General features: G+C 35.3%; 1 protein-coding gene across 2 annotated transcripts in view; it reads left to right on the top strand.

Moving 5' to 3' along the window:
- The window catches only part of LOC118199571 (pancreatic triacylglycerol lipase-like), a 132,970-nt gene that overhangs the window by 99,510 nt on the left and 8,404 nt on the right, over window positions 1–25,056 (top strand). For both annotated transcript variants that reach the window (XM_085827635.1, XM_085827634.1), the window contains exons 6-8: window positions 4,707–4,943; window positions 9,674–9,788; window positions 18,737–18,913. In XM_085827635.1, coding sequence (XP_085683761.1) covers window positions 4,707–4,943; window positions 9,674–9,788; window positions 18,737–18,913 — 529 coding nt within the window. The remainder of the gene's footprint in view (window positions 1–4,706; window positions 4,944–9,673; window positions 9,789–18,736; window positions 18,914–25,056) is intronic.

Below are 25,056 nucleotides of genomic sequence, written 5' to 3' on the forward strand. Positions count from 1 at the left end.
ACGGTTTCTTTGGCGGCCTCATACAAAGCGATATATTCCGCCTCCGATGAAGATCGAGCTACACTGCGTTGTTTTCGTGATTCCCAGGTTATGGCTGAACCACTTAATATATATACAAAACCTGTGTAGGATTTTCTATCATTGACATTTGATGCCCAATCTGCATCCACAAAGGCGATGAGTGGTTTTCCTGTTTTCGTATAAATTAGTCCTTGATCTTTTGTTCCCTTTAGATATTGAAGTATTCTTTTCGCAGCATGCCAATGTTCTTTTCCCGGATTGTTATTAAACTGAAGAAATTCACGGGGTATGTGATATTTGGCCTAGTAGCTACTGAAAGGTACATTAGTGATCCGATCAGATTTTTAAATGGAACATTTTTCATGTCAGAGATTTCGTTTTCGTTTTTAGGACTCATCTCTTTTGATAATTTTTTGCTATTATCTATAGGTGAAGACACGGATTTAGCATTTTGCATATTATACCGATTTAAATATCATCAACGTATTTCTTTTGAGAAATTTTAATTGAATTTTCATTTTGGTAAAATTCTATTCCTAAGCAATAATGTAACTTCCCCAAGTCTTTCATTTTGAAAGCAGAAGCTAAACTATCGCGAATTGTTTCATACGTTTGCTTAGAATCGGTGAATACGATAAGATCGTCTACATAAACGATTATAATAGTTTCACTGTTAGGCGTCTTTTTAATATAAACACAATTATCTAAATTAAGAGATTTAAATTTCATAAATTTTAATTTTTCATCCAACTTTTTGTACCACTGACGTCCTGATTGTTTCAGACCGTATAATGATCTTTTTAAAAAACACATCTTATCTGAATTAGTTTCGTCGCGAAAACCTTCGGGAATTTCCATGTAGATTTCTTCATCTAAATTTCCATTTACATAGGCCATTACAAAATCTAATTGGTAACCTTTGAGATCGTTTTCTACAGCGTAGGCTAAAACTGTTCTAATGGAACTTAATCTAGCAACAGGGGAAAAGTTTTCAGTGAAATCGAGACCAGGGATTTGAGCGCACCCTTTAGCAACTAGCCTAGCTTTGTATTTTTCGATAGTGCCGTCGTGATTATATTTTAATTTAAGAACCCATTTACTGCCAATAACTTTCTTGTTTTCAGGTCTTTTTACTAATTCCCAAGCCTTTTCTTGAACAAGCGAGTTATATTCTAACAGCATGGCATTATGCCAATTTTCAGCATATGGTCCATTTAATGCTTCTTGCACCGTAGGATTAATGCTTTCCTCAACAACATTTCGAGTTTGTTCATTTTTATTTACAACTGTATAGTGATATTCTTTTTTAGACCCTCCTGGCAAACCTGTTTTTATTTTCTTGGGTCGACCAGGCCCCCTTTTAATCAGGATAGGAAGCATTGATTCGCTATCTAAATCACTTCCGCTTTTCTTTTCAGCTTCAGAGTGAAGTGGCGACTCGCTACCGTCCAGAGGTGATGATTTTTCACAACATGTTTTATTTATAATTTTTTCCTCCGGAGCGAAAGGCAGATTTATTTCTTGCTCTGAGTCATAACTAATAAGCAATTTTCAAACTCATTAATAAGTTTTACGTCTCTGCTCATTATCACTTTACGTGCCTCAGGATCCCAAAGTCTATACGCTTTTGATTCATCAGAATAGCCAATAAATATACATTCTTTAGATCGAATATCAAATTTGCCTATTCCTGGCCTTTTATTTAGCGAAAATGCTTTTTGGCCAAAGGTTCTGAAGTGAGAGACAGCAGGTACTCTGCCAAACATCACTTCGTAAGGTGTTTTTATTTCGTTTTTTAAACCTCGCGTTGGGCAGCGATTTCGAATGTAAGCAGCCGCATTGACGGCTTCGGCCCAGAATTTCTGAGGATTGGATTGCAATAACAAACATCGCGCCATTGAAATTAAAGTGCGATTTAATCTTTCGGCGACGCCATTCTGGGCTGGCGTGTAAGGAATGCTCATTACGTGTTTTATTACCGCATCATTAAGAAATTTATTAAAGTCTTTCCCTAAATATTCTAGCCCGTTATCGGTTCGCAGGATTCTGATTTTAGAGTTAAGTTTATTTTCAAAAGATGCTTTAAAATTTCTGAAAGCTTCTTTAACGTCATCCTTAGATTTCAGAAAATAAACACGAACATATCGAGATTTATCATCGATAAATGTTGCGAAATAAAATGATCCACCTATTGATTCGGTTCTCATGGGACCACACAAATCAGAATGAATTAGATTCAACAATTCAGTACTTCTATATTCAGATTCTTTGGGAAGGGGAGTTGCGGTTTGTTTACTCTGAATGCATACCTTACAAGTAGAAAGAGAGTCATTTTGAGAAAAAGAAAGACCTCTAACCATATTATTTATTTGAAGTTTTTTAAGATCATTTTCATTTAAATGGCCAAATCTTATATGCCACTGATCTATTTCTTTATCAATTGATACAGATTCAAATATTGGCATGACAAAACAAAGATCATTTTCGCGTTTAGCTAAAATTACTGTTTCGTTATTCGAATTAATTATTTGAGCACATTTTTCTTTGAAAATTACTGAAAGATTATTTTCAGTTACTTTAGACACTGAGATTAAATTATTTTTCAAATAAGGTACACACAATATATTTTTGAGTTTGATATTTTCAGTTTTAGAACCTATGCGAACTTTAAATTTCACAGTTCCTTTTCCAATAGCTTTAACTGTTTTATCAGCAGCTAATTTAACATAAGTATCACCTACCTCGTGAATTTCTTGAAACAGTTCCTTACTGTTACACATATGCGATGTTGCACCACTATCCAGACAAAAAATGTCTTTAGAATTACTATTAGTGCGTGTTACGGCTTTTTCTTGTTCCAAAGAATTCTGATTTTCTGCAGACATCGCAGTTTCACTGAGGCGTTTGCTTTTAGTTTCTTTACTTTTCTTCCTACATTCCGATGCTCTATGCCCATAGATATGGCAGAAGTTGCATCTGTAGTTAACTGGATACTGTCTTCGGTTTGCAGACTTATCTGGTTTCGGTTTAGGAACCGGTCGCTGAGTATACTCCCGATCCTTTGAATAGAACGCATGTTGTGGTTCAGAAAACGATAAATCTTTATTTTTGCGAGCGTTAGCTTCTTCCAACAGTTTAATTTTCAGCATTTCTGGAGAAGGCAGTTCGTCACGAGATTCGATGGCTATTCGAAAGCTCTCATACGAGTCCGGTATGCTATATAAAAGCAATATTGTAAGCAAATCATCCGCAATGTTTATTTCCATTTCTTTCAGTTTGTCCACAAGAATGAAAAAATCATTTACATGATCATTCATTTGTTTAGAATCACTCATTTTTGTAAAAATCAATTTTTTTAGAATTGTGGCCTTTTTAGCTGACCCCTTCGATTCGTAAATAGAATGCAATTTACTCCACACTTCGTGAGATGTTACACAATTCTTTACTTGTGGAAGTTCGCTGGGTAAGATGGATAGGATGATATCCGCTCGTGCTTTTTATTTAGTAGTTTTCCATTTAGCAAATTCTTCATCACCAGGTTCTGGTTTCGGAATTTTTCCAGTTACGTAGTCCCAATGATCATTTTTAATCAGTATTGCTTCCATTTGCAACTTCCAAGTATCAAAGTTGTCCTTGTTTAGCTTTTCGATTGACACTGTATTAGTCGTCGCCATTTTCATTTCAGTCGACGCAGTTTGGCTTGCCGAAAGAATTTAACAATGGTAGTTTGACTGCACAGTTAAGCGCTATCTGGGCCCATAACCTATGAAGAATAAAATTACATCTTCCATATACATGACAAACATTTATTTATGCTATGAAGACGTTGAACAGCAGCGTAGAAACATGATATTACACAGCGCTTAGCACCTCTCGCTTACATGCAATACTCACCATTGACTTTGGCTAACTGCACAGAAAAGTATTACGCAGCAGAGAACTTGCTTATCATGCGCATACGCTAGGGGGATCGACGGCGGTTGCCAACACGTATCCAACCTCATAGTAAGCCCGGGGAGAGTATCAGTTTTTGAGTAGTTGTTGTTTAGTTCAGCGTGTGTAGCCGTTTCATCTTTGCTCTTAGCTGCGCTTTGCACTGCGATGTGTTTAACGTTTTTATTAGTTTGAAGTGTAATTACTGATTGTACTCTGTGATACAGTGAAGAGCTGTACGAGTACTTTTGTGGAAAGTTATAGAACTGTAAAGTGTTCCTTTTAGTACAATTATAAGGTATTTCTCCCGCCTTCTTAGCGTGCCTTCGTGGTGTTGTGATCTGCACGCTGGGCGCGTATTCCAGAGGTCCGTTATTCGACTCCCGGCGAAGGCGTTGCTTATTTCTTCAGGTCTCCTGCTTCCAAAAAATACCTAATGTCTTTATAAAATAAATTTTATCAAGCTATCATCAAATGAATCTATTATGAATCCCTACGCACGCAGCAGTATCTTTAGCACTAACACCAACATTTCAAAATAACTTTTATCTTCTGGTTCTTGTTGTGGTAGTAATTATAAAAAATATGTATGTAAACAAAGATAAATATGCATGCTAGGCCTGTTTATAATATCGGTAGTTTAAGGAGTCATTCTGGCAACCTTAGCATTTTTATTTTAGATATAACATGTTTTTTTATTCCTCAAATTTTTTTCTGTTATCTTATATTTTGTTTTCTGTGTATTTATACAGATGGAAAATGGCAGAGTCTGTGTAACCACCGTCGAGCTTTTAGGTTTTTCATCGACTCTATTGTACCCACTTGTAAATTTCCCGCCTTCCCATGTGACAGCTACGAGAACTTCTTATCTGGAAAGTGTTTTAAATGCAGCGCCCAAGGGTGCGTAAATATGGGCTATTACGCTGACAGGTCTCAGCATGCTCGTGGAAAATTCTATTTGGTCACAAGAGAAACGGAGCCGTTCTGTGGTAAGCAAACATTAATTTAAAATTTTAATCAATAAACACTGTGAGATTGTCGCAGATAACTAGCAGTAGTTTCAAAGAAATAGAATGAGGGGAATTTTGAAAGCAAATTGAAAAAAAATCTTCTTACTTTACTTTCATACTCTGTTTGACAGAAATAATATAAGGGACATTCTGAAAGAAAATTGAAAAGTTCTTTTATTCTACTTCATATTTTATTTGAAAGGAATAGAATAAGCTTTCTAAAATTTGCATGATAAAAACATTTCATATCATGCATGTCAGTTAAATAAAATGAACTTGCAAATCTCAGTTACACTTCTTATCATGTATCCTGTAATAAAAACGTCTTTTTATCCCTGAACTGATGTTGAGTACGTATACGCAAACAGCTAATGTACTAGCTTTTTCCATCCCTTGGAAAGATCCTTATCTGTAAATTCTCCAGCGTTGGGCGAAATCATTCCTTTTATGTATCAAAATTAATTAAAATTACAGTAAAAAGTCCGAAATCCGGACGTCCATTATCCGGAATGATCTAAAATCCAGACCTCAAAGCCGCAAACATTTTTTTGTATGCTTTACGCATGCGCATTTGATTTTTCCTTCCATAATAAAACATGTAGAGATTTTCACTTGAAAATTCCGATTCTTAATTTCACTTACGCATTAAATAAAATACCTAGTTATGGAAAAACAATCATGTAAGCTTAAATTTATGAGATTAATAATTTGGCTCCGTAGCTGAGTGTCTGCTTGGCATTAATCTCAAACCCAAACATTCACCTATTTTATATATCTGACGCCGACCTAGCGAGTCAGTATTTATTATATTTTGCTTTCATCACCGCATGTTTATCAGTACATGACATGACAGCTTCAGTAATAACTCATGCAGCGATGTCTAAACTTTATTTTATATTAGGAATTGAATAACAAGAATATGGCAACCTTTTATGCTAATATTACGCTTGGCTATGATTATAGATTTTTAAATGCTCTAAGACTAAGAAATGTTGACGAGGAAAAATTCAACAAAAATTTCTTTTCATGTGTTAAAACATATTTTATTAATGAAACTCATAGGCCAAAAGATTACATTTAGTGCTATTTTAATTAAGAATTTCTGATATGTTATTCACCATAAACCTAGAATATGTCTGCACCGAACGGCAGAATTTAGGGAAGACGAAATTTTTGGAATTTGGGGAAGCACCGAGCGGCAAAACTTAAAAGGGGTATCAGAAACCCCTATACCGACAATGTTAAATTGGCCATTTTCGATGTACCTTTTCTCGAAATCTGCTGTAGATACAAGCTTGAAATTTTTTCTGTAAGTAAAGTATACCTATTCGTCGATTAGACTGAAATGAGCTTTTGAAACATTTTGAATTTTAGAGTAAATTACAGGATATTTTGTTAGGCATAGTAAAATTTAGCACTTTTCTCACACAAAAAAATTTAAAAAATTTTTCTAAGTTTATTACGAAAAGCTCATTTCAGTAAATATTAGGGAAACTAATAAATAAGCCATAAAAAGTTTATATACCTATGAGCAGTAGTTCCTGAGAAAATGTACATCGAGTGTAAAAAAATCACGTTTCGAGAAAAACGCGTTTTTATGTAAAAATCTTCATTGGTCAAAGCAGTAGATGACAAATTAAAACTAGATTTTTTTACAGTTCTAATTTTCATAGAGATTAAAGAATGGTATTTTTAGAAAGATAAAAGTGTAAAGCGTACTTTTCCGTTTCGCCGGCGCAAATCTCGCCAAGCAGACTTTTTTGGGGACAGCATACAGTATACACATAAAAAATGTTAACAAATGTTAGTTCAAAGAATTTTTTATTTTGAAGGCATAAACATTTTAATATGGTTTAAAATTTTGTAAAAAGCCAGTAAATAAAGACAATAAATTTGTAAAAAGACATTACTTTAAAATTTACTATTCTTTCATGGTTCAACATTCTAATTCGCCGGTTCGTATCCCGTGACCCGAAGAGATTTCATCTCACGTAAACTACGCTACAAAAAACTAATTCTCTCAGTAATTATCTACATTAATTTCAATTTAAATCTTAATTTCGAGTACACGTTTAAATGCAAGAATTATTTCAATTCGTACGAATAGCTTACTCAGAAATTATGTAAAACCACATTGCTTTACTTCGCTAATGCATTCTTATTAGAATTGATGAATTTAACACTTGATTTTGTATTTCTATATTTTCGCCTTCGGGTGAGTGGTATGATTGCATCCTAATTCACTTAATTACCGCGAATGGTCTTAGGGCATAAAATTTAACTATCTAGGTAAAAATTCTATGTAATTGTATGCCAGTTTTGAAAAGAAACAATCAATCTGATAAGAAATGGCTGCGACTAGTTTTAAAAATGAAGCGTAAAAGGTTACCAGCGTTTGGCATCAGTTGTACCATTATTGGCGACTTTATCGTTTGCGCCGGCAAAATGGAAAAGTACCGTGTAGAGAATTTGAAAATGCGAAAATCCGAAATCAAAATTTTTTGAAGATTTTAGGGTTCCAACTCCCCTTAGGGATGAGAAGTTTTTCATGATTTAGGGAAAGCACTGGATCCAAAGTTTGGCCGCCGTGAAAATTTAGAACTTAGGAAGGCGCTTTGTAGCAGAATTTAGGACCCGTAGAGACTGAGCCACGCGGTATCTAGCGCCGCCCTAGATAAAGCCTGGAGTTTATTTATTCAGGACTCAGATTAGTTTTAACCATGCGCAAGAAATAAACGTAGGTATAGTAAATAACTAAACTACTAATACAATTCAGGCTTAATTCAGTACGCAATAGGAGCAAGACAAAATTTAGCGAAACAACTTGGCTTTCGTCGCCAATCTTGTGATACACAGCCAATAATGCATAACGGACGCTATTAAGCTAGACTAAAATTATCTTTACTAATTTCTAAGGCTTTCAGTTAATGTAGCGGGAGGCGCTGCTCTAATCTTCTGATTTGATCCAGCTTATTATTTTTTGAAGACTGTTATTATTACCTCAATTTTATAAAAACTAAGCTTGAAATTTCGATTATGTCGAAAAGAGTTTCCAATTCTGGAGCTGTCAAAGGATCTGCAATCCGTCTCAAAATTTTGCGAGGAGTATGGGCATTGGAAAGTCAACTGTATATGACATAAGGAAAAGGAACTTTTTGAATTTTTTGTGGAAGCAACTTAAACAACTTACATTGAAAGAAATGTTTAATAAAATAAACAAATAAATATTAAACTCTTTTTTTTTTTTTTTTTTTTTTTTGTAAATTGTGATATTCTTTAGATCATGATTGTTCTTTATTTCATAAATTACGATTTCATATTTTTAGTTGTATAATTTCTGCATGCCATCTTACCAGATTTAAATTGATGATCTAATACCCGTAAAAATCCCGAATCCGGAATCGCCGAAGTCCCGACGAGTCCGGATTGCGGACTTAGTACTGTATTAACCCAAAAGAGCTATTAGTATCGAAATGCGATTTTGCGTCGTCCCCTACAGTTCCATGTTTCAGTCGAGTCTGCTGCCATTCGGTAAAATGTAATATATAATCTTTCAAATTTAGTCTGTCTATTATTGATTAAAACTAAGCTATTTCAAAGCAACAGATGCATTTCTTAAGATTATTATTAGTCCAAAGGGATTTGAATCCCGAAGGACTATTAGTTTCGTTTTGGCATTTTGCGTCGGACTCATAAATGTCGGTTCACTTTTCAAACTGTTGCCACAAAATGTTAGAGTCCTGCATTATATTTGAAGAAATTAAATAATGAAAAATCTGCATAAATGTATGTATATTTCTCGTATTGTGATAAAACAACGGTACATAGAGTCATCGAATTTTGAATAACGTAATCCTCCAACGAATATGAGCATGTGGAAGACCAAATTTGAAATTTGAAATTTGTTTTATGATCGATTTCCTATTTTTTAAAACTTTGACGAATTTTTGATTAACAAACTCAAGGATTTCAAAGCGAGCAATGGCAACGTTGTGCAGAAAAAACATTTTTATCTCCAGCGCGTGAGTCTCTGTATCGGAAATTCTAAAGATATGCTCGTTTTAAAACTATTTTGCGATATTGCTGTTGCACTGGATCTTATGGTTTAAGTGCGAGGAACATGATATTTAATAAAGAAAGGTAACACAAATGTTAAAAAACGCCCCTTTGGACGTAATTTAAAATCTGAAACATTTCAGATTTTGTTTTTTTTATTATTATTATTTTTACTTTTTAATCTGATAGGATTAAATAAAAATGCATTTAACTCATGATATATCTAATTGAAAACGTTAAATATTTTTATAGAATTACGTCATATTGTTTTTTCACTTTTCAAATATACAGAAGGTATACAGTGTTCTCATGTTAGTCTAAATGTATACATTTATACTATGAATATACATATATTCGTCTAGCATCATATAAAATGTTTCGCTTATCCACCTGGGCTGTCGCTACTGATAATCTCTGCTCATAAACAATATTAAATTTTTAAAGAGCAGCGAAAGAAAGGATTTTTAAAACACTGTTAAAATCTGAACCATTTTATACTTTTTTCCCCTTCTTAAATATGATTGTGCATCACATGATAAATACGCTGAAATGCTGAATTATATTAAAAACTGGATTAAGTATATTCAATAATTATATATACTGAATATATTCAATATTCAAAAATTGCTCAAAAATGTCATTTTGTTTTTCAGCAAATCAATATCGCATTTCGATTTCCAGTACAAGGGGCCAAGGAACGACGTGGGGTAAATTAGAAATTTCATTCCTTGGAGAAGATAACAGCAACGAAACGTTTGTTTTGACCAAGTAAATAAGCTATATTATTATTATTATTATTATTATTATTATTATTTTAATAAAACTATGCATATAGGAACTTCTCTGTATCTATTTATCTAAATATTAATTCATTATTGGATTACTGGAAAAGAAACGGCTTCTTCTATTTTAGACATTCGTATTCAAGGACAAGTTTGTTAAAAATCTTAAATCAATCCCCCCCCCTCTTATTGAAGAAATACTATATTTCAAGAAAAAAGTACATTTCACTCTTTTATTGTTAAATTACTTATTTATCTTTTCATAAAACTTTAAACTATAATTTTTTGTAATCTGCCTTGCTGTTAATTACATTTATAACCTATTTAGGAAATATTTCGTTATTATTGATAAGTTTTTTAAATATGATATAAATGCTTAATAAAATAATAAAATTTGGCCTAGTTTGTGAATTAGATTCTACTTTTAATGGTACCGAAATAGTTTTACACAATTAAAAATAAAATATCGCATACTACGCCTAGTTGTGTGCCAGCGTTGAAATTAACATGCAGTGATAACAGTTTTCACATTAAGCTACAGTTAACAAAGTATTTTCCTAGCACTTTTTGTATCTCTACTTCTTCCTAAGAAAAATACGTATGGAATATGATTTCAGCATTTATTCAACTAGCAAACAATTTTTATCAAATACAGTAATGCTTTCCGAAAGAATATTGATTGGAAAACGGGTAAAATGTTGATGAATTAAATCTTTTTATACAGACACATCCGGCTTCAGCACTGTTCTCGCCCTAGGCGAATATTACAGTTACCTTCTGAAATTCAACACTGTAGGTGTCTTACCTATATTGTTTATGCCTAGACCTGGTCCTGATTATAGAAAATTATTCCTTTTGTAAACTGAAAATAAAGTCAATGGTAGATCATTCACAAAATGAATGGAAAGCATTACAAAAACGAAAGTTTTGTTCCCAAGTATGTGTGGTGGTGCTGCCATCTATCGTTGATTCTTAACTATTTTCATTTAAACTGAGGAGTCGTAGCCCTCGTTAGTTTTTAATTTTGTTAAACTTCCGCTGAATATTATAAAATTTCTTTTTATTATCATTAAAAGTTGAGGTTGTAAAATACTGATACTAAAAATTCTGATCTCTCGAAAAATTAAATTTTTCTGAATTCGTTGTTTATTTTGGTGTTCAACACATATTTGTTTTCAATGTAAATTTTTACCTGCTTTTTCAGAACACCTTAATTCACTTGAGAAGCAGTGCATGTGATATCTGAGTTACGTGCCGAGTAATGCTAATTCGGACAAAGATTAATATTCTTCAACAATAATACTATCGATAATAAAAACTTTATATAGGAGAGGCAAGGTTTAATAAACAATCCGCCAATATCCTAACATCGCCATAGGTTAACATTTTGAGACACTTTATGTACGTATCCAAATGATCAGAAGGTTGTTGATGCTTGTTCCTTGATCTATTGCACCAAGATATTTTACTGTACATTTATTTACAATTTATTTACAAGTCGTATGCCACCTGGCATGTTTACAAGCGTTATGCCTCCTGGCATGTACATGATAGACATATTCTGCCACCTGGCATGTGAATTGATACATCATATTAGTTTTCTGCCACCTGACAGATACGATGCAATTACCTCAATTAGCGGTACTACGCCCGACATTTTGGCGTGTCCGCTTCCCTTACGTTCTGTAACGCAACTAACTTTTTGTGCGGTGCGCCCTCTTGGCACAAATCACCGCAATCACCGAGGAGGCCAAAACATCCTCCCCCCCCCGATGAATTACATTCATCTTAATACAATCTTCAATATATGCAAACAAGTAAATGAAAAATATAGAAACTGAAAACATACAAAAACCTTCAAAAAGTATAAAATTACATATCACACTTACCAATCTTCTAGCAAAACATCTTATATCTTACTATATTGAAACGTTAACTATGAGGGTTAAACTAGAACAAACAAATAAAATTATTAGTACAATAAGAAATAAAAAAATAATAAAACATATTCAATATAAACCAAACACTTAAGTTAATGTTCTTCAACTGGTAAAAGACACAGTTTGGTAATAGGACGTTTAATGTCCCCGTGCACAGTTTTTAGTCTAACCACTCGGACATTATTGTCTCTTCCAGGAAACACTTCTATTACTCGCCCGAGTTTCCAACGTAATGAAGGCATATTATCTTCTTTAATGAGAACCAAGTCATTTAGGCGAATATTTCTGCTAGGCTGTCTCCATTTGCTACGCTGCTGTAGTTGGCACAGGTACTCTTTAGACCACCGCTTCCAAAACCCTTGGAACATCTGCTGTGTTAGTTGCCATCTTTGCAATGGAGACACTCGTACTTCGGTTAAATCTTGTTCCGGAACAGCTGTTAAAGAAGTCCCTATAATAAAGTGTCCAGGAGTCAAAGCTGTCAAATCATTGGGACCACTGGAGACCGGTGTTATTGGCCTCGAATTTAAGCATGCTTCAATTTGTGCAATTAGAGTTAGAAACTCTTCATAAGTCAAAATTTGAGTTCCAACACATTTCTTTAGATGCAGCTTCATAGATCTAACAGCTGCCTCCCATATACCACCATGATGTGGAGCAGCTGGCGGGTTGAATATCCACCTTATGTTTTCATTTGCTAACCACCTTTGAAATTCTGAAGCCTTCCGTAACTCATAGGTGGTAAGCATACCAGATTGCTTTTCACGAACGGATTTACAGTTGTTCACGAAGCGCAGAACATAAGCCATTATTCCCAGTACTTTGGTTAAATTTCCGTACAGTTTAAGATTTAGTAACGGTTCTGTAGACTCCACAAGTGTTTTCAAAGTAACACATTTTTGTTCTTCACTAACGTTTTACAAGTCAGCTTCGGTATTCATTTCGTTTATGTGATGTCGAATATCTACTTCTGAAAGCCAGGGTGGCCCAGAAAACCAATCACTATCATTAATTAGAGCTTCAGCATCCATCCCCCTCGTAAGTTTATCAGCAGGGTTTGTCCTCCCACTGCAAAAGTACCAGTTGTTTAAAATTGTTTTCTCCTTGATTTCTACCACACGATTTCTAACAAATTGTTTCCACTCGTTGGCAGATCCCTTGATCCAGTGAATGCAAATTTGGGAATCAGTCCAGTAAAATATATTTACCTTATCCAACTGCGGAAATATCGATTGCAAATACGAACCGAATCTTGCAGAAATTAATGTTCCCAAAAGTTCAAGCCTAGGGAGTGTTACCCTTTTTAATGGAGCCAAACGGGATTTCGACACTATGAAACTTGTTTTACATTTATTTTTCTTCTTAAATCTAAAATATGCTACGGCACCATAACACTTGGGACTGGCATCAGAAAATATGTGAACTTCTATAAACTTCCAACACATATCACTGAAGTACTGTCTGGGAATTTCGAAAAACTTTATTTTTTCAACTTCTTTTAACCATTCCTGAAATATGAATTCTGTATCAAGGGGAACACTTTCGTCCCATTGAATACCCTTTTCCCACATAGTTTGCATTAAGAGTTTAATTCGAACAGTAAATGGATTCATAATTCCTAAGGGATCAAAGAGCATACCACATGCTGCTAAAATGATGCGTTTAGTTACTTTGAGATTTTGTAACTTCTCAAACTGAGATACATCTATTTTCAAATTATCATTGACATTGTCCCAGATAAGACCTAAAACTTTCAACGGTACCAAAGAGTCTTCAGATGTTTCACGAGAGTCAATTCCATTAAGTTTCCACAGTTCATTCAGCTCAGGTGAGTTTGAAACCCAGCTACGTAAATTCATACTGGCCTCGCTAAGAATGAAAATCATGTCCTTGCTTAAATGTAAGGCCTTTGCTACATTAACTGTCCCAGAAATTAAATCATCTACGTAAAGCTCTTTTAACATACTGCATGCCTCTTTGTAGGCATCTTCATACTTTTTTAAATGCAGTCTTACTGTAGCTGTTAATAAATAAGGTGAGCACTTGACCCCGAAAGGAACTCGATTGTGTTGAAGAACTTGTAAGTTGGAATTACTGTGATCGAGATTTGACCCTTCTTCATTTATCCACAAAAACTTTAAAAAATCCCTATCTTCTTTAGCTAAGCCTACCTCTAAAAATGCACGCTGAATGTCGGCACAAAACGCAATTGAATGTACCCTGAATTTAATGATAATCTTTAGCAAATCAGGATTTAAATTAGGTCCGCTTTCCAAACAATCATTAAGTGATAAATTTCCCTTACTTTTAGAAGAAGCGTCAAAAACTATTCGAACCTTTGTAGAATCCTTCTGCTCGCGCACTACCGCGTGATGAGGCATGTAATACCCCGTTTTCAAACTACTATTTAAATACGTATCTACCCGTTCCACTATACCATCTCTCAAGTGTTCATTAATTATCTCATTATATTTTAAATATAGCTCGCTATTTTTCTGAAACTTATTATTTAAAAATTGTAAACGCTGTTTCGCGATTTCATAATTGTTATTTAAACCTTCAACACCCTCTTTCCACAATAATCGAGTTTCATACCTTTTATTCTTGTAAGTTGTATTTCGTTCAAATGACTCTAAAATTTCTTTATCTGATAGAGATATTTCTTTATCCGAACTTATCCCAATTGCTTCTAATTCCCATAATTTTTTAACTCTTTCATAATCTAAGTCCTCATTTACAACGGTTATATGATTAACTCTTGCGTCTTACACTTTGATCTTTCGTCCTTGCCTTGAATCACAAAACCGAAAGTGCTTTCTGTTGCGACTAATTTTTTACAAATCTTCACGTTTCGTTCTCCTAAAATTTCCCAAATATAATCCGAACCTATTAATACTTGAATTTCGTCATTTGTACCAGCATCTGCTAATTCTATTCCCTTCTCAAACGCTATCTGTCGTATCCACCGAGAAGGAACTTTTACTTGCCCTAGTGTTATAGAATCAATGACTATTGCGTTAATTTTTATCTTTTTACTGGGATGGCTTACATTTTGCAATACGATTTCTACGATATTATACAAGCGCTCTTTTGCATCTTTGCATCCAAATGTGAAAATAATAAGCGCTTCTTTATGAATAATTTTCAACCCCAGTAAATCAACCACTTCTCGTAAGATGAATGACTTTGTTGACCCTGAATCTAGCATACAACGTAATACCTTTTCGTTCCCCCCTTTACACCTAACTGTTGCCGAAAACGTCTGTAAAAGAACGGAAGTCGATGATTTAATTTTGTTATTATTTTCATTACATAAGAGCGAAAGAGAAGCTTCAGGGATTGGCGTTTGTTTTGTCTGATTGGAAGTATCCGTCTCTAAATCTTTCGATGCGGCGTCACATATTAACGAATTATGTAAACCTTGGACATTGCACAGTCTGCACTTCTCATCTTTATGAGCACAGAAACGCCTTGGATGCCCTTTCGAAAAGCAAATAAAACATAAACCTCGATTCATTAAAGCCTTTCGGCGAGCCTTTAAATCAAGTGCGCAATCATGATTCATATGACAAGCAGATAAACAAAATATGCAGACATTTTGATTCTCTTTCTTAGGCGGGGTAGAGAACTTTCGATTTTGATTAAAATGCGATTTTTGAAAGTATTTAGAGGGAGTTTCGCTTTGACTAGTTAATACTGAAGCACCTTGCTTATTCGTACTGTAATCATTTCTTTTAGAATGCATGTAAGATTTATTTTGATAACCTTCATGGGAACTTTTGTTTCGTATTGATGTTTCATTTACATCAAAATTCTTAGAACGCGCTAACATCATTGATGTTTCCCTACATTCCACTTCCGTTTTCAAGAACGTTAGTAGTTCATTAACATCGAAATTTTGTTTATCACTTCTTTTCCTAGTGAATTCTAGAGTTAAATTCTCGGGTATTAACTTTAACAAAATAGGGGATAATAAATGTCCATAAGAACCACTAGTAACATTTAAAGAATTTAAATTCCTTATTTGTATTTCTATATCGTCATAAAGCTTCCTCAAAGAAGCCGTATTTCCGGAATATTTTACAGGTTCTAAACTCAACAATTTATTCATATGCGCATTAATTAGCAGGTCATCTCTGCCGAAACGGTTTTTTAGTATATCAACAGCCACCGTATAGTTTTCACTAGTAAATGTTAATCCACTAATAGCATTTAAAGCTAAACCTCCCAAAAGCGATTTTAAATAACAAAACTTGTCAATCGAACTGAGACTTTCGTTTTGGTGAATGGAATTACTAAACTGATTCCAGAATTCAAGCCAAGAACAAGGATCACCGTAATATTTTGTAATCGTTAATTTTGGCAATTTTAAAGTATTAACTTCACAAGTTTTCAACTTCGGAGATATAGTTTTCTCACTAGAATTTCTAGATTCAACTTTACACGCGTTTTTTCTTAATTTTTCCTGAATTTTACATTTAAAACTTATAATTCTTTCCTGATATTCCTGCGCGGAAATTACTTCTGTTTCCAACTCCTGTTCCGTAATTATAAGTTTTTCAATCTCAGAATCGTATTGTTTCAACAATTGCGATTTTTCAAGTAACATTTCGAGTAATTCTTTTAATTTCTCATCCGCGGTTTCACCCTCTTCTAACAATGCAGAATCTATTTTACTCATCAACTTAGTAGTTAAGTTACGCGTCACCGTACGCAACTTCTTTGCCTTATTCATAGCCTCCATTTTACCATTAAATTCTATCAACTATAATAATCACCAAGATTTTTATTCAACAATTCTATTCAAAACTGGAAAAATGAAAAAGGGCCTACCTCGAATTTCTTCGCGTTAAATCCTGGCTTTTCAGTCATGAACTCACTAATTTTCTTCGTCCATTCTTCATCTCCACAAATCAAGTCCGGTGTCACCAGAAAAAAATGTACGTATCCAAATGATCAGAAGGTTGTTGATGCTTGTTCCTTGATCTATTGCACCAAGATATTTTACTGTACATTTATTTACAATTTATTTACAAGTCGTATGCCACCTGGCATGTTTACAAGCGTTATGCCTCCTGGCATGTACATGATAGACATATTCTGCCACCTGGCATGTGAATTGATACATCATATTAGTTTTCAGCCACCTGACAGATACGATGCAATTACCTCAATTAGCGGTACTACGCCCGACATTTTGGCGTGTCCGCTTCGCTTACGTTCTGTAACGCAACTAACTTTTTGTGCGGTGCGCCCTCTGGGCACAAATCACCGCAATCACCGAGGAGGCCAAAACACTTTATTTGGAAAAATTTCAAAATAATGCAGCAGTATTCTTGACAGTTGTGACGAAAAATATAATAACATTTACATTATTTTCTATCCGTTATCGTATTATCAATAATAACTGTTTCTTCTAATTAACCTTTATTCATTTAAAACTATTTTTACCTTAATCTATGCATTTAATTTATGCTTTATTTAAAGTATTCGTTAATTTATGCTATTTTACTTTGTATAGTAGTATATACTGTGTACTTTGTATGTAGTACAAATAAAGACTTGAAGTCTTGAACCACTATCGGCTAACCGTGCTTTTAGTCTACCAAGAATGAGTGATGTGGATAAAGAATAGATGAGGTTTTTAAGAAAAGGCAAATAAAAAGAACGTCAAGTGTGAGTCGGTTCATGAGAATATAGTATTCTTTTGCATTATTTATAAAAGATGAAAAGACTGTGTGTATCATGTAATTCATTCTTTTACTACAGATGTTTAAAACAACTATGCTATCTTTGATTATTTTAAACAGTATTTATTGCTTATTTAAACCCAACTGGACTGTAAGACCTGTTTAAATAAGGTCAATACTATTGCGTTCTACGGGTTCAATGAAAGATTAACAAATGCTTTAAGCAGATATGTTTTATGCTTTTCCTAAGTCTGGGCTAAGTCTGGATTTGAAGTGATTGATGACAACACTAGATGAAGAATCGTAACACATTTTATTCGCCATTTCGCTCAGGACAGTTTCAAAAAACACACTAACAGACATTTAAAAAGTTCGATAAACACACTGAAACAATCAGCAACACAGTCTTCAGGCTATGACGGTGAAGAAAGCTTCACGGCAAAACACTAAAGTACAGCTCCCGGCTCGGTCGATTGCTCTCAAGTTAATCTCTGAACTCGAGACACTCTACTACACTATACTACTACTACTCTCTCCGCCCGCGTACAGGCAGGATATATATAGCTTTAACCTACTTTCGAGAATATACTCGAGAAAACCGCTAAGAATGCATACTAGAATGTTCTTGCTCTATTCATGGCATAACGCCAATTTTGTCGCCAAATATCGCCAAATGGGCGATTTCGCGCCAAATCTGGCAACCCTGCCCCCTTTTTTTGCCAATTTTTGGTAACCCTAAAGCCGTTTTACGGGAAGCTATCTCACCGCAGCTGGGCATTTCGCGGCAATGTATTGATGAAAGATTAACAAATGCTTTAAGCAGATATGTTTTATGCTTTTCCTAAGTCTGGGTTAATTTTTTGGACTTTCTTCACTTATGCACAAATTAAGCTTTAGAACTGAACCAACAGCTAGTTGAGAGCGAATAACATAGAGCGAGAAGGCAATCTCGCATTATCTTACCGATTATCTTACTCTCATCAACCCTTCTGGTGAATAGCCAGAACTCACTTATTAGAGGAACCGAGTTTATATTGATAAAATTATTGTACGTAAACAAAACGTCTGTTTATTTTCACTAGGACTAAATGGCTGGCCTGGCAGTTACCACTATTTTTTTGCCAAAGCTGAAAAAATCTAGATATTTTACTAAAGTATTTTGGCTTTTAAATGCTGGGATATATCGCAAAACTGTATACTTAGCTTCAGATTTTTGCAGTAATATATATATTTAAACGTTAATTTTTTTATTCGGAATTTACGAAAACATTAATTTTATCTTTATATTTTCTTTCCCTCTAAAGTGAAAGCCAGGAGATCGCTGACAAGCAAGATTTACAAGGACTTATTGTAGCTGACCCGAATGTGAGAAACATTTCAGCTGTAATTCTCAAATATACGAAGTATAGAGGATGGATATACACAGGATTGGACCGATGGGATATTGACAAAATACAGATCCATGACAGTCATGGACAAATGTAAGTGCATTGAAATAATAATGTAATTTGATCAAAGACTTCTCACATCACCTTTAATTCGTATTAAAGATCTTTAGTACTTACACAATTAAATGCATTGAAGTAAACTATTAAATATAACATCAAATTAAATATCTGAACTAAATGGCGTAGTTCTGATCATTTGCAGTCAGGAAATTCTGCATATTTGGAACTTATTGTTATTTCTGTGGGTTGAATACCTAGGAGAGATTAGGGACGATTAATCTCTTGACGCGGTTTTCAGTTTTTTTTTTTTTTTTTTTTTTTTTAACTTTTTATGAACTTTTAACAGAATTATGAGTGACCTGACAAAGTATGATACATTTTGACTGGCAGTAAATAAATAATGTTCAATACATTACAAGTTTTATTTTATAGAAAGGAAATTATATATCCCTATTACCGTGAAAGACCGAAATTGGAGAATGTCGACTATTACCGGAGAATTTCAACATTCACCAAATACGTCGGCGAAAGATCGAATATTGCATTACATTCTTGTACATTCGGACCACAGGAGCGTAGCTAGAGTTCCCAGCGCCCGGGGACAATTGAAGAATTTGCGCCCCTTCCTGTGTGCCAAGAATGGAAAACATTTCATTAAAAAATTTCGTTGCATCAATTTGGCGCCCCTTGGATGCTGCGCCCGGGGACAGATGTCCCCTCTTGCCCCACCCTAGCTACGCCACTGTCGGACCCTCACCGGTATATGTCCACAATCATAGATATGCTCTGGTGTAGGTCGAAAAGAGAGGAGTAGACTGGCTGTTTCCTACCAAATCCTTTGTTCTGGTGGGAGTCAGTCAGCTTTGTCAGTCGCCCACCAGCGGCCGAGCGGTAAATTCGCTGAACACTGTGACTTCGGTCCGAGGTTCGAATCCCGCGAACGGGCTGGCTGTATGGGCGTTTTCGTGGTTTTCTCCATGTGTAACATGTATACGAGCCAGTTTCCCCCTTAGGTAGATAACCCTCGTGGCTTTGCCATAATCACACACACAGAGCTTTGTCAGTCTTATGCCAGGTTTGATGGTGCAAGCAACGTTTTCTTAATTTTTTTCCGATACTCTAATTTATACTGAATGGATACTGCAATGAATCGTGATCTTTTTCTTGAAAGGTTAAATGCATTAATTGCGGGTAAACGAGAAGACAATTGTTTTTATTTTTCTCAAGAAAAGTACTCTAAAATACTTTCTGAAGTGGTTTCTGCTGAAACTAAGTGCAACACACCTTTGGATTACAGACGATTAAAACGTTTTGACGTTTTAAAAATTAATGATGAAGAGAAGTTAGTTGTACCATTAAAACCAGGAGAAACGAATATACAGTATTATGTTACCAATGAGGAATATATGAAACTCACACCAGAATAGGCCACGGAGGAAGAACACGTATATTTAAAGAGTTGCAAATTAAATACAAAAATATTACATATGAAGTTGTAATATTGTATTTAAATTTATGGAAACAGTGTCAAATGAAACACAGTGCACCTAAGAAAGGTACTGTTGTGAAACCAATGATAAGTTCTGAATTAAACTCAAGATATCAAGTTGATCTAATAGATCTGCAGTCAAACAGAGATGGCGAATATAAGTTCATAATGGTGTATCAAGATTATTTAACAAAGTTTGTCCAGATACGATCTTTGAAAACTAAAAGAGCTGAAGAAGTAGCGTATCACATTCTTGCTATAATTTTAACATTTGGTGCTCCAGCAATATTGCAATCAGATAATGGTAGAGAATTCAGCAATCAAGTCATATCCGAAGTATGCGCTATGTGGAAAGATGTTAAGATAGTTCATGGAAAGCCTCGTCACAGTCAAACACAAGTCTCAGTTGAAAGGGCCAATCAGGATATACAGAATATTCAAACTGCATGGATAAACGATAACGATACAAATAAATGGACTGAAGGTTTACTCTTTGTTCAATTTGCCAAGAACACTACATACCACGAAGTCTTTATGAAGCCATGTTTGGCGTTAAAGCAAAAAGAGGCATAGCATCGTCTTTTTTTTGCCTAGCGAACATATCGCAAATATCGAAACCGAAGAACAACTCGAAGAAATTGCCAATACTTTTGAAACCGAAGAACAGCTTTAAGAAACTGGTAGTACTTCTGAAAAAAATTCGAGCGGTGGTCGTATCGAAAACCATATTCCAAAGAAAAATATTGAAGAGGACTTGCAATCTACCACGTCTTCACATCAAGTTCTGACTGAAAAACACGAGTTAATTTCTATAAAAAGAGCGGGTGCGAAAGAAAATCTTCAACTGCAAGCAACAAAAATGTTACGAACTTCACAAAAACAATTTCCTCCTGCTCAAATTGGTGATACTGTACGAATACAAGTCTCTGATGTCGACCGTGGTAGTACAGATAACCAAAATGTGTTAGCCGTTGTTGTTGGAATAGAAGACTCCGACTTCTATAAACTTGCAAACGAAAATGGTACCCTCAAGCAGCTTCACACACGTAATCAGCTCGTAATTTGTAAAGAAAAGCTAATAAACTTGCAAACGAAAATGGTATCCTCAAGCAGCTTCACACACGTAATCAGTTCGTAATTTGTAAAGAAAAGCTAATAAACTTGCAAACGAAAATGGTATCCTCAAGCAGCTTCACACACGTAATCAGTTCGTAATTTGTAAAGAAAAGTTACTTTCCATAGATGAGATTTATTTTCAAGAAATGTCGTCGAGAGAAGCAGCTGCAGCTAATTCGAGAAGTGTTGGGCAAGGCTATACACGCTGTCATTGCAAAAGGAAGCGATCCACAAATAAATGCAGTTGTAAAAGCAAGGGCCTCTTGTGCAATTCAGAGTGTCATAATACTTGTTGCAATAAATAAGATTTGATCACATAATTTAATAAGCTTTTATTACTATTATTTTATTTTCCCATTTAGAACGCACTGTGTAATTAAGTAAGTTTTTAACTTCTACTATTTTCCTTTCTCATTTTGAATGTACTGTGTGTTTTAAGTTCTTATTTTAAGTCGGAAGTGCATTTTTTCGCGACTGAATTACGGAGAAGAAAATATAATATTCTTTATATGTTCAACATTCACCATTAGTACATGGTGAATGTCGACATTTACCGGTGTAAGTCATAAATAAGAGTACTTGGAAAATATTTCGGATATACACCAAGCGACTATGTGAATGTCGACATTCACCGGTGACAGTCGACATTCTCCAGATTTCGGTTTTTCAACGTAACATCCCCATATCAAGGCATACATCCTTTCATTCATATTTCATCTCGCTCAAAAATTTAAAACATAAGCTTATGGATATGTAATAATTTATTATGTATCTGTTATAAGTAATATTTTTAATAATTTAGCATTTAAATTTTTTGGTTCATAGTTATGATTAGGAAAGAGCCTGTGAACAACGTTTTTATTTAAAATGGAATGTTATGGACTATTTGAATTGACCATAACGTCATCACACAAGGAGTGTTTAGTAAGAATTAGAGATGTCTTCCTTGTAATAATTATGTGTGCAAAACATATTTTTACTTAAATGTGCGAAGGAAGTATTGTAATGGCGAACAATTTCAGATATCATATTTCAACAAATCATAGTTGATCCGTTTTGACCACACGTAAATCCATTTGAACGATGTTTCTGCGTGACACCTGTACGTACGGAGAAAATAAAGGACTCATTTTTCCAAAACGGATTGTAAAGCGGATTCAGAAGAGACTTTTTTCATGTCGTCTGTACAGACGTATGTATCTCGCATAACTCAAAAACGAGTAGACGTTAAGCGGTGAAATTTTGTATATGAGACTGCTACGACTTGCAGTTATGCACCTTCCCTTTTCGTTGTAATCTGCCACGCCAAAAGTATTTACATATATATATATACACTGCTCGACATTGAAAATGCAACACCAAGAAGGAGTGGTCAGAAAGTGATGAAATTTGGAAAAAAGTCAGAGACAGCAAGCAGCAATAAGTGATCTTTATTTCAAAATGATAGTCAGAATACAGAGGCGAGAACGGCGTTGGCTCCGTATGATGTAGGACCACCGCGGACAGCGATGCACGAAGAAACACTTCTAGGCATAGAGTCAATAAGACTGCGGATGGGGTCCTGAAGGTGGCTCTCCATTCCCTTTCAACCATTTGCCACAGTTCGTCTTCTGAACGAGGCAGGGGCAGAGTCTGCAAACGGCGTCCAATCACATCCCACACATGTTAGATTGATGACAGGTCAGGAGAGTCAGTACCTCCTACATAATATGTAGTACTCCTGTATGTAGGAGGTAGTGGGAGAGTACGGTGGCCCGGGAAGCATCTGTATGCCTTCAGAGCACTGTGTGGTCGGGCGTTATCCTGCTGAAAAATTGCATTAGGCAGCCCCTGAAGGTAGGGGATTGCCACCGGCCGCAGTACATTATCCAAGTATCGTTGGGCCGTCATAGTGCCCTGAATACGAACTAGAGGTGACCTGGAATCGTAGGCAATAGCGCCCCAAACCATTATGCCACGTTGTCGCGCGATGGGGTGTTCCACAGTTACTGCCTGATTAGATCTGTCTCCACGTTGACGCCACACACGTATGGGGCGACCTTCACTGGATAAACAGAAGCGTGACTCAGCTGAGAACACGACGTTTCGCCACTCTGTCATCCACATTGCTCCAGACCGGCACCATTCTAAATGTAGGCGTCTATGCTGTGGGGTCAATGGCAGTCTTCTTAACGGACGCCGTGAGTGCAGGTCACGTTCAACCAATCGACGGGAAATGGTTCTGGTCGGCACGGGAATATCCAGGGTATCTTGCACATGCTGCAGAATCGCGATACAAGTGACTTGCGGGACCGCCACAGCTTGTGCGGATGCGTCGATCCACGCGTGCTGACGTCATTCTGGCTGCACCTGCAACGCTCCTTCTTCCCACATTTCCTTGTTCCAAACATGTTCGTCATAGCCGATGCACCGTACTCCCATCCATGTGGGTATCAGCTGCAATTTGACGTAAGGACCCACCCGCCCTTCTCAGTCCAATGACCATACCCCTCGTAAAATCTTCTATCTGGGCTTGAAGTGCCTTCGTTGACGGCGGCCTGACATTCTCTCCCATTACACGTATCCTCCGAGACAAAAACGAACTTTCTTCGATAATTCGTCTGGCAGAAAAAACGACACGAATATTGCCCATTCTGCACGTTTCTTCCCTTATATCTTACTCCACGTACGTTGGAGAATGCGCATTTCACATCATTCGCATAACTCAGTGACGTGCGTCTACTCTAAAATTTGCATAATTTTCTGACCACGTCTTCTTGATGTTGCATTTTCAATGTCGAGCAGTGTACGTTTATATTATAATATATGCCTTAGCAAGACCCACGGCTTTTGTTTTCATTTGAATTCAATTTCAGATCTATAAAATTCATAAAGGTTTAATTCTTTAAGCTTGCAGGTCCAGCCCGTACATTATTGTATAGTTTGACTAATAGCAGACCGCTATTTATTTATTTATTTATTTATTTTTAATTTAGCTGTACATCGGAGTTGCATTTACATTTTTTACACTTTAATGTGTCATTTTTTGCGGACGCGTCGGGAAATTGGAACAGAGAATTGAAGCTCCAAAAGATTTTTTGGGACAATTCATATTATTTAAAAAATTTTTCGTCACACAAGAGCTTCAATTGTCTGTTTCGGCAAAACGCGTAATGGAGTTAGCTTGGTTCGACGTCTAACTGAAATTTCCCTTGAAAAGCCAGGTTGGAGGTCGAATTAGGCTAATTTACCATTTTCCGCTTTGTAATTTTTATAATTTTTGTAGTTTTATGTTTTTCATATGTTTTAATTTTGTTTTAACTTGTGTCGTCGATCGGTTTTTATATGTGTTAACTTTTCACTTATCACATCGATAGGTTTTTACTGTATTTTTTGCCATTCACATGTTTCCAACGATTGATTTTAACTGTTTTTTATATTCTACATTTCATTTCGCGTGTAGCCTAAATTTTCACCCTTCATTGCCATTGTTTTTTTTTTTTTTTTTTTTTTTTTTTTTTTTTTTTTTAAATACTGCGTTGAACTATTTCTTGGAGCCACAGCTCATAACTTTTTGGCGAGCTCACTACAA

Source organism: Stegodyphus dumicola, chromosome 12, assembly GCF_044657685.1.
Source record: "Stegodyphus dumicola isolate Sdum_Otavi_A_Nest chromosome 12, ASM4465768v1".
Lineage (NCBI taxonomy): Eukaryota > Metazoa > Arthropoda > Arachnida > Araneae > Eresidae > Stegodyphus > Stegodyphus dumicola.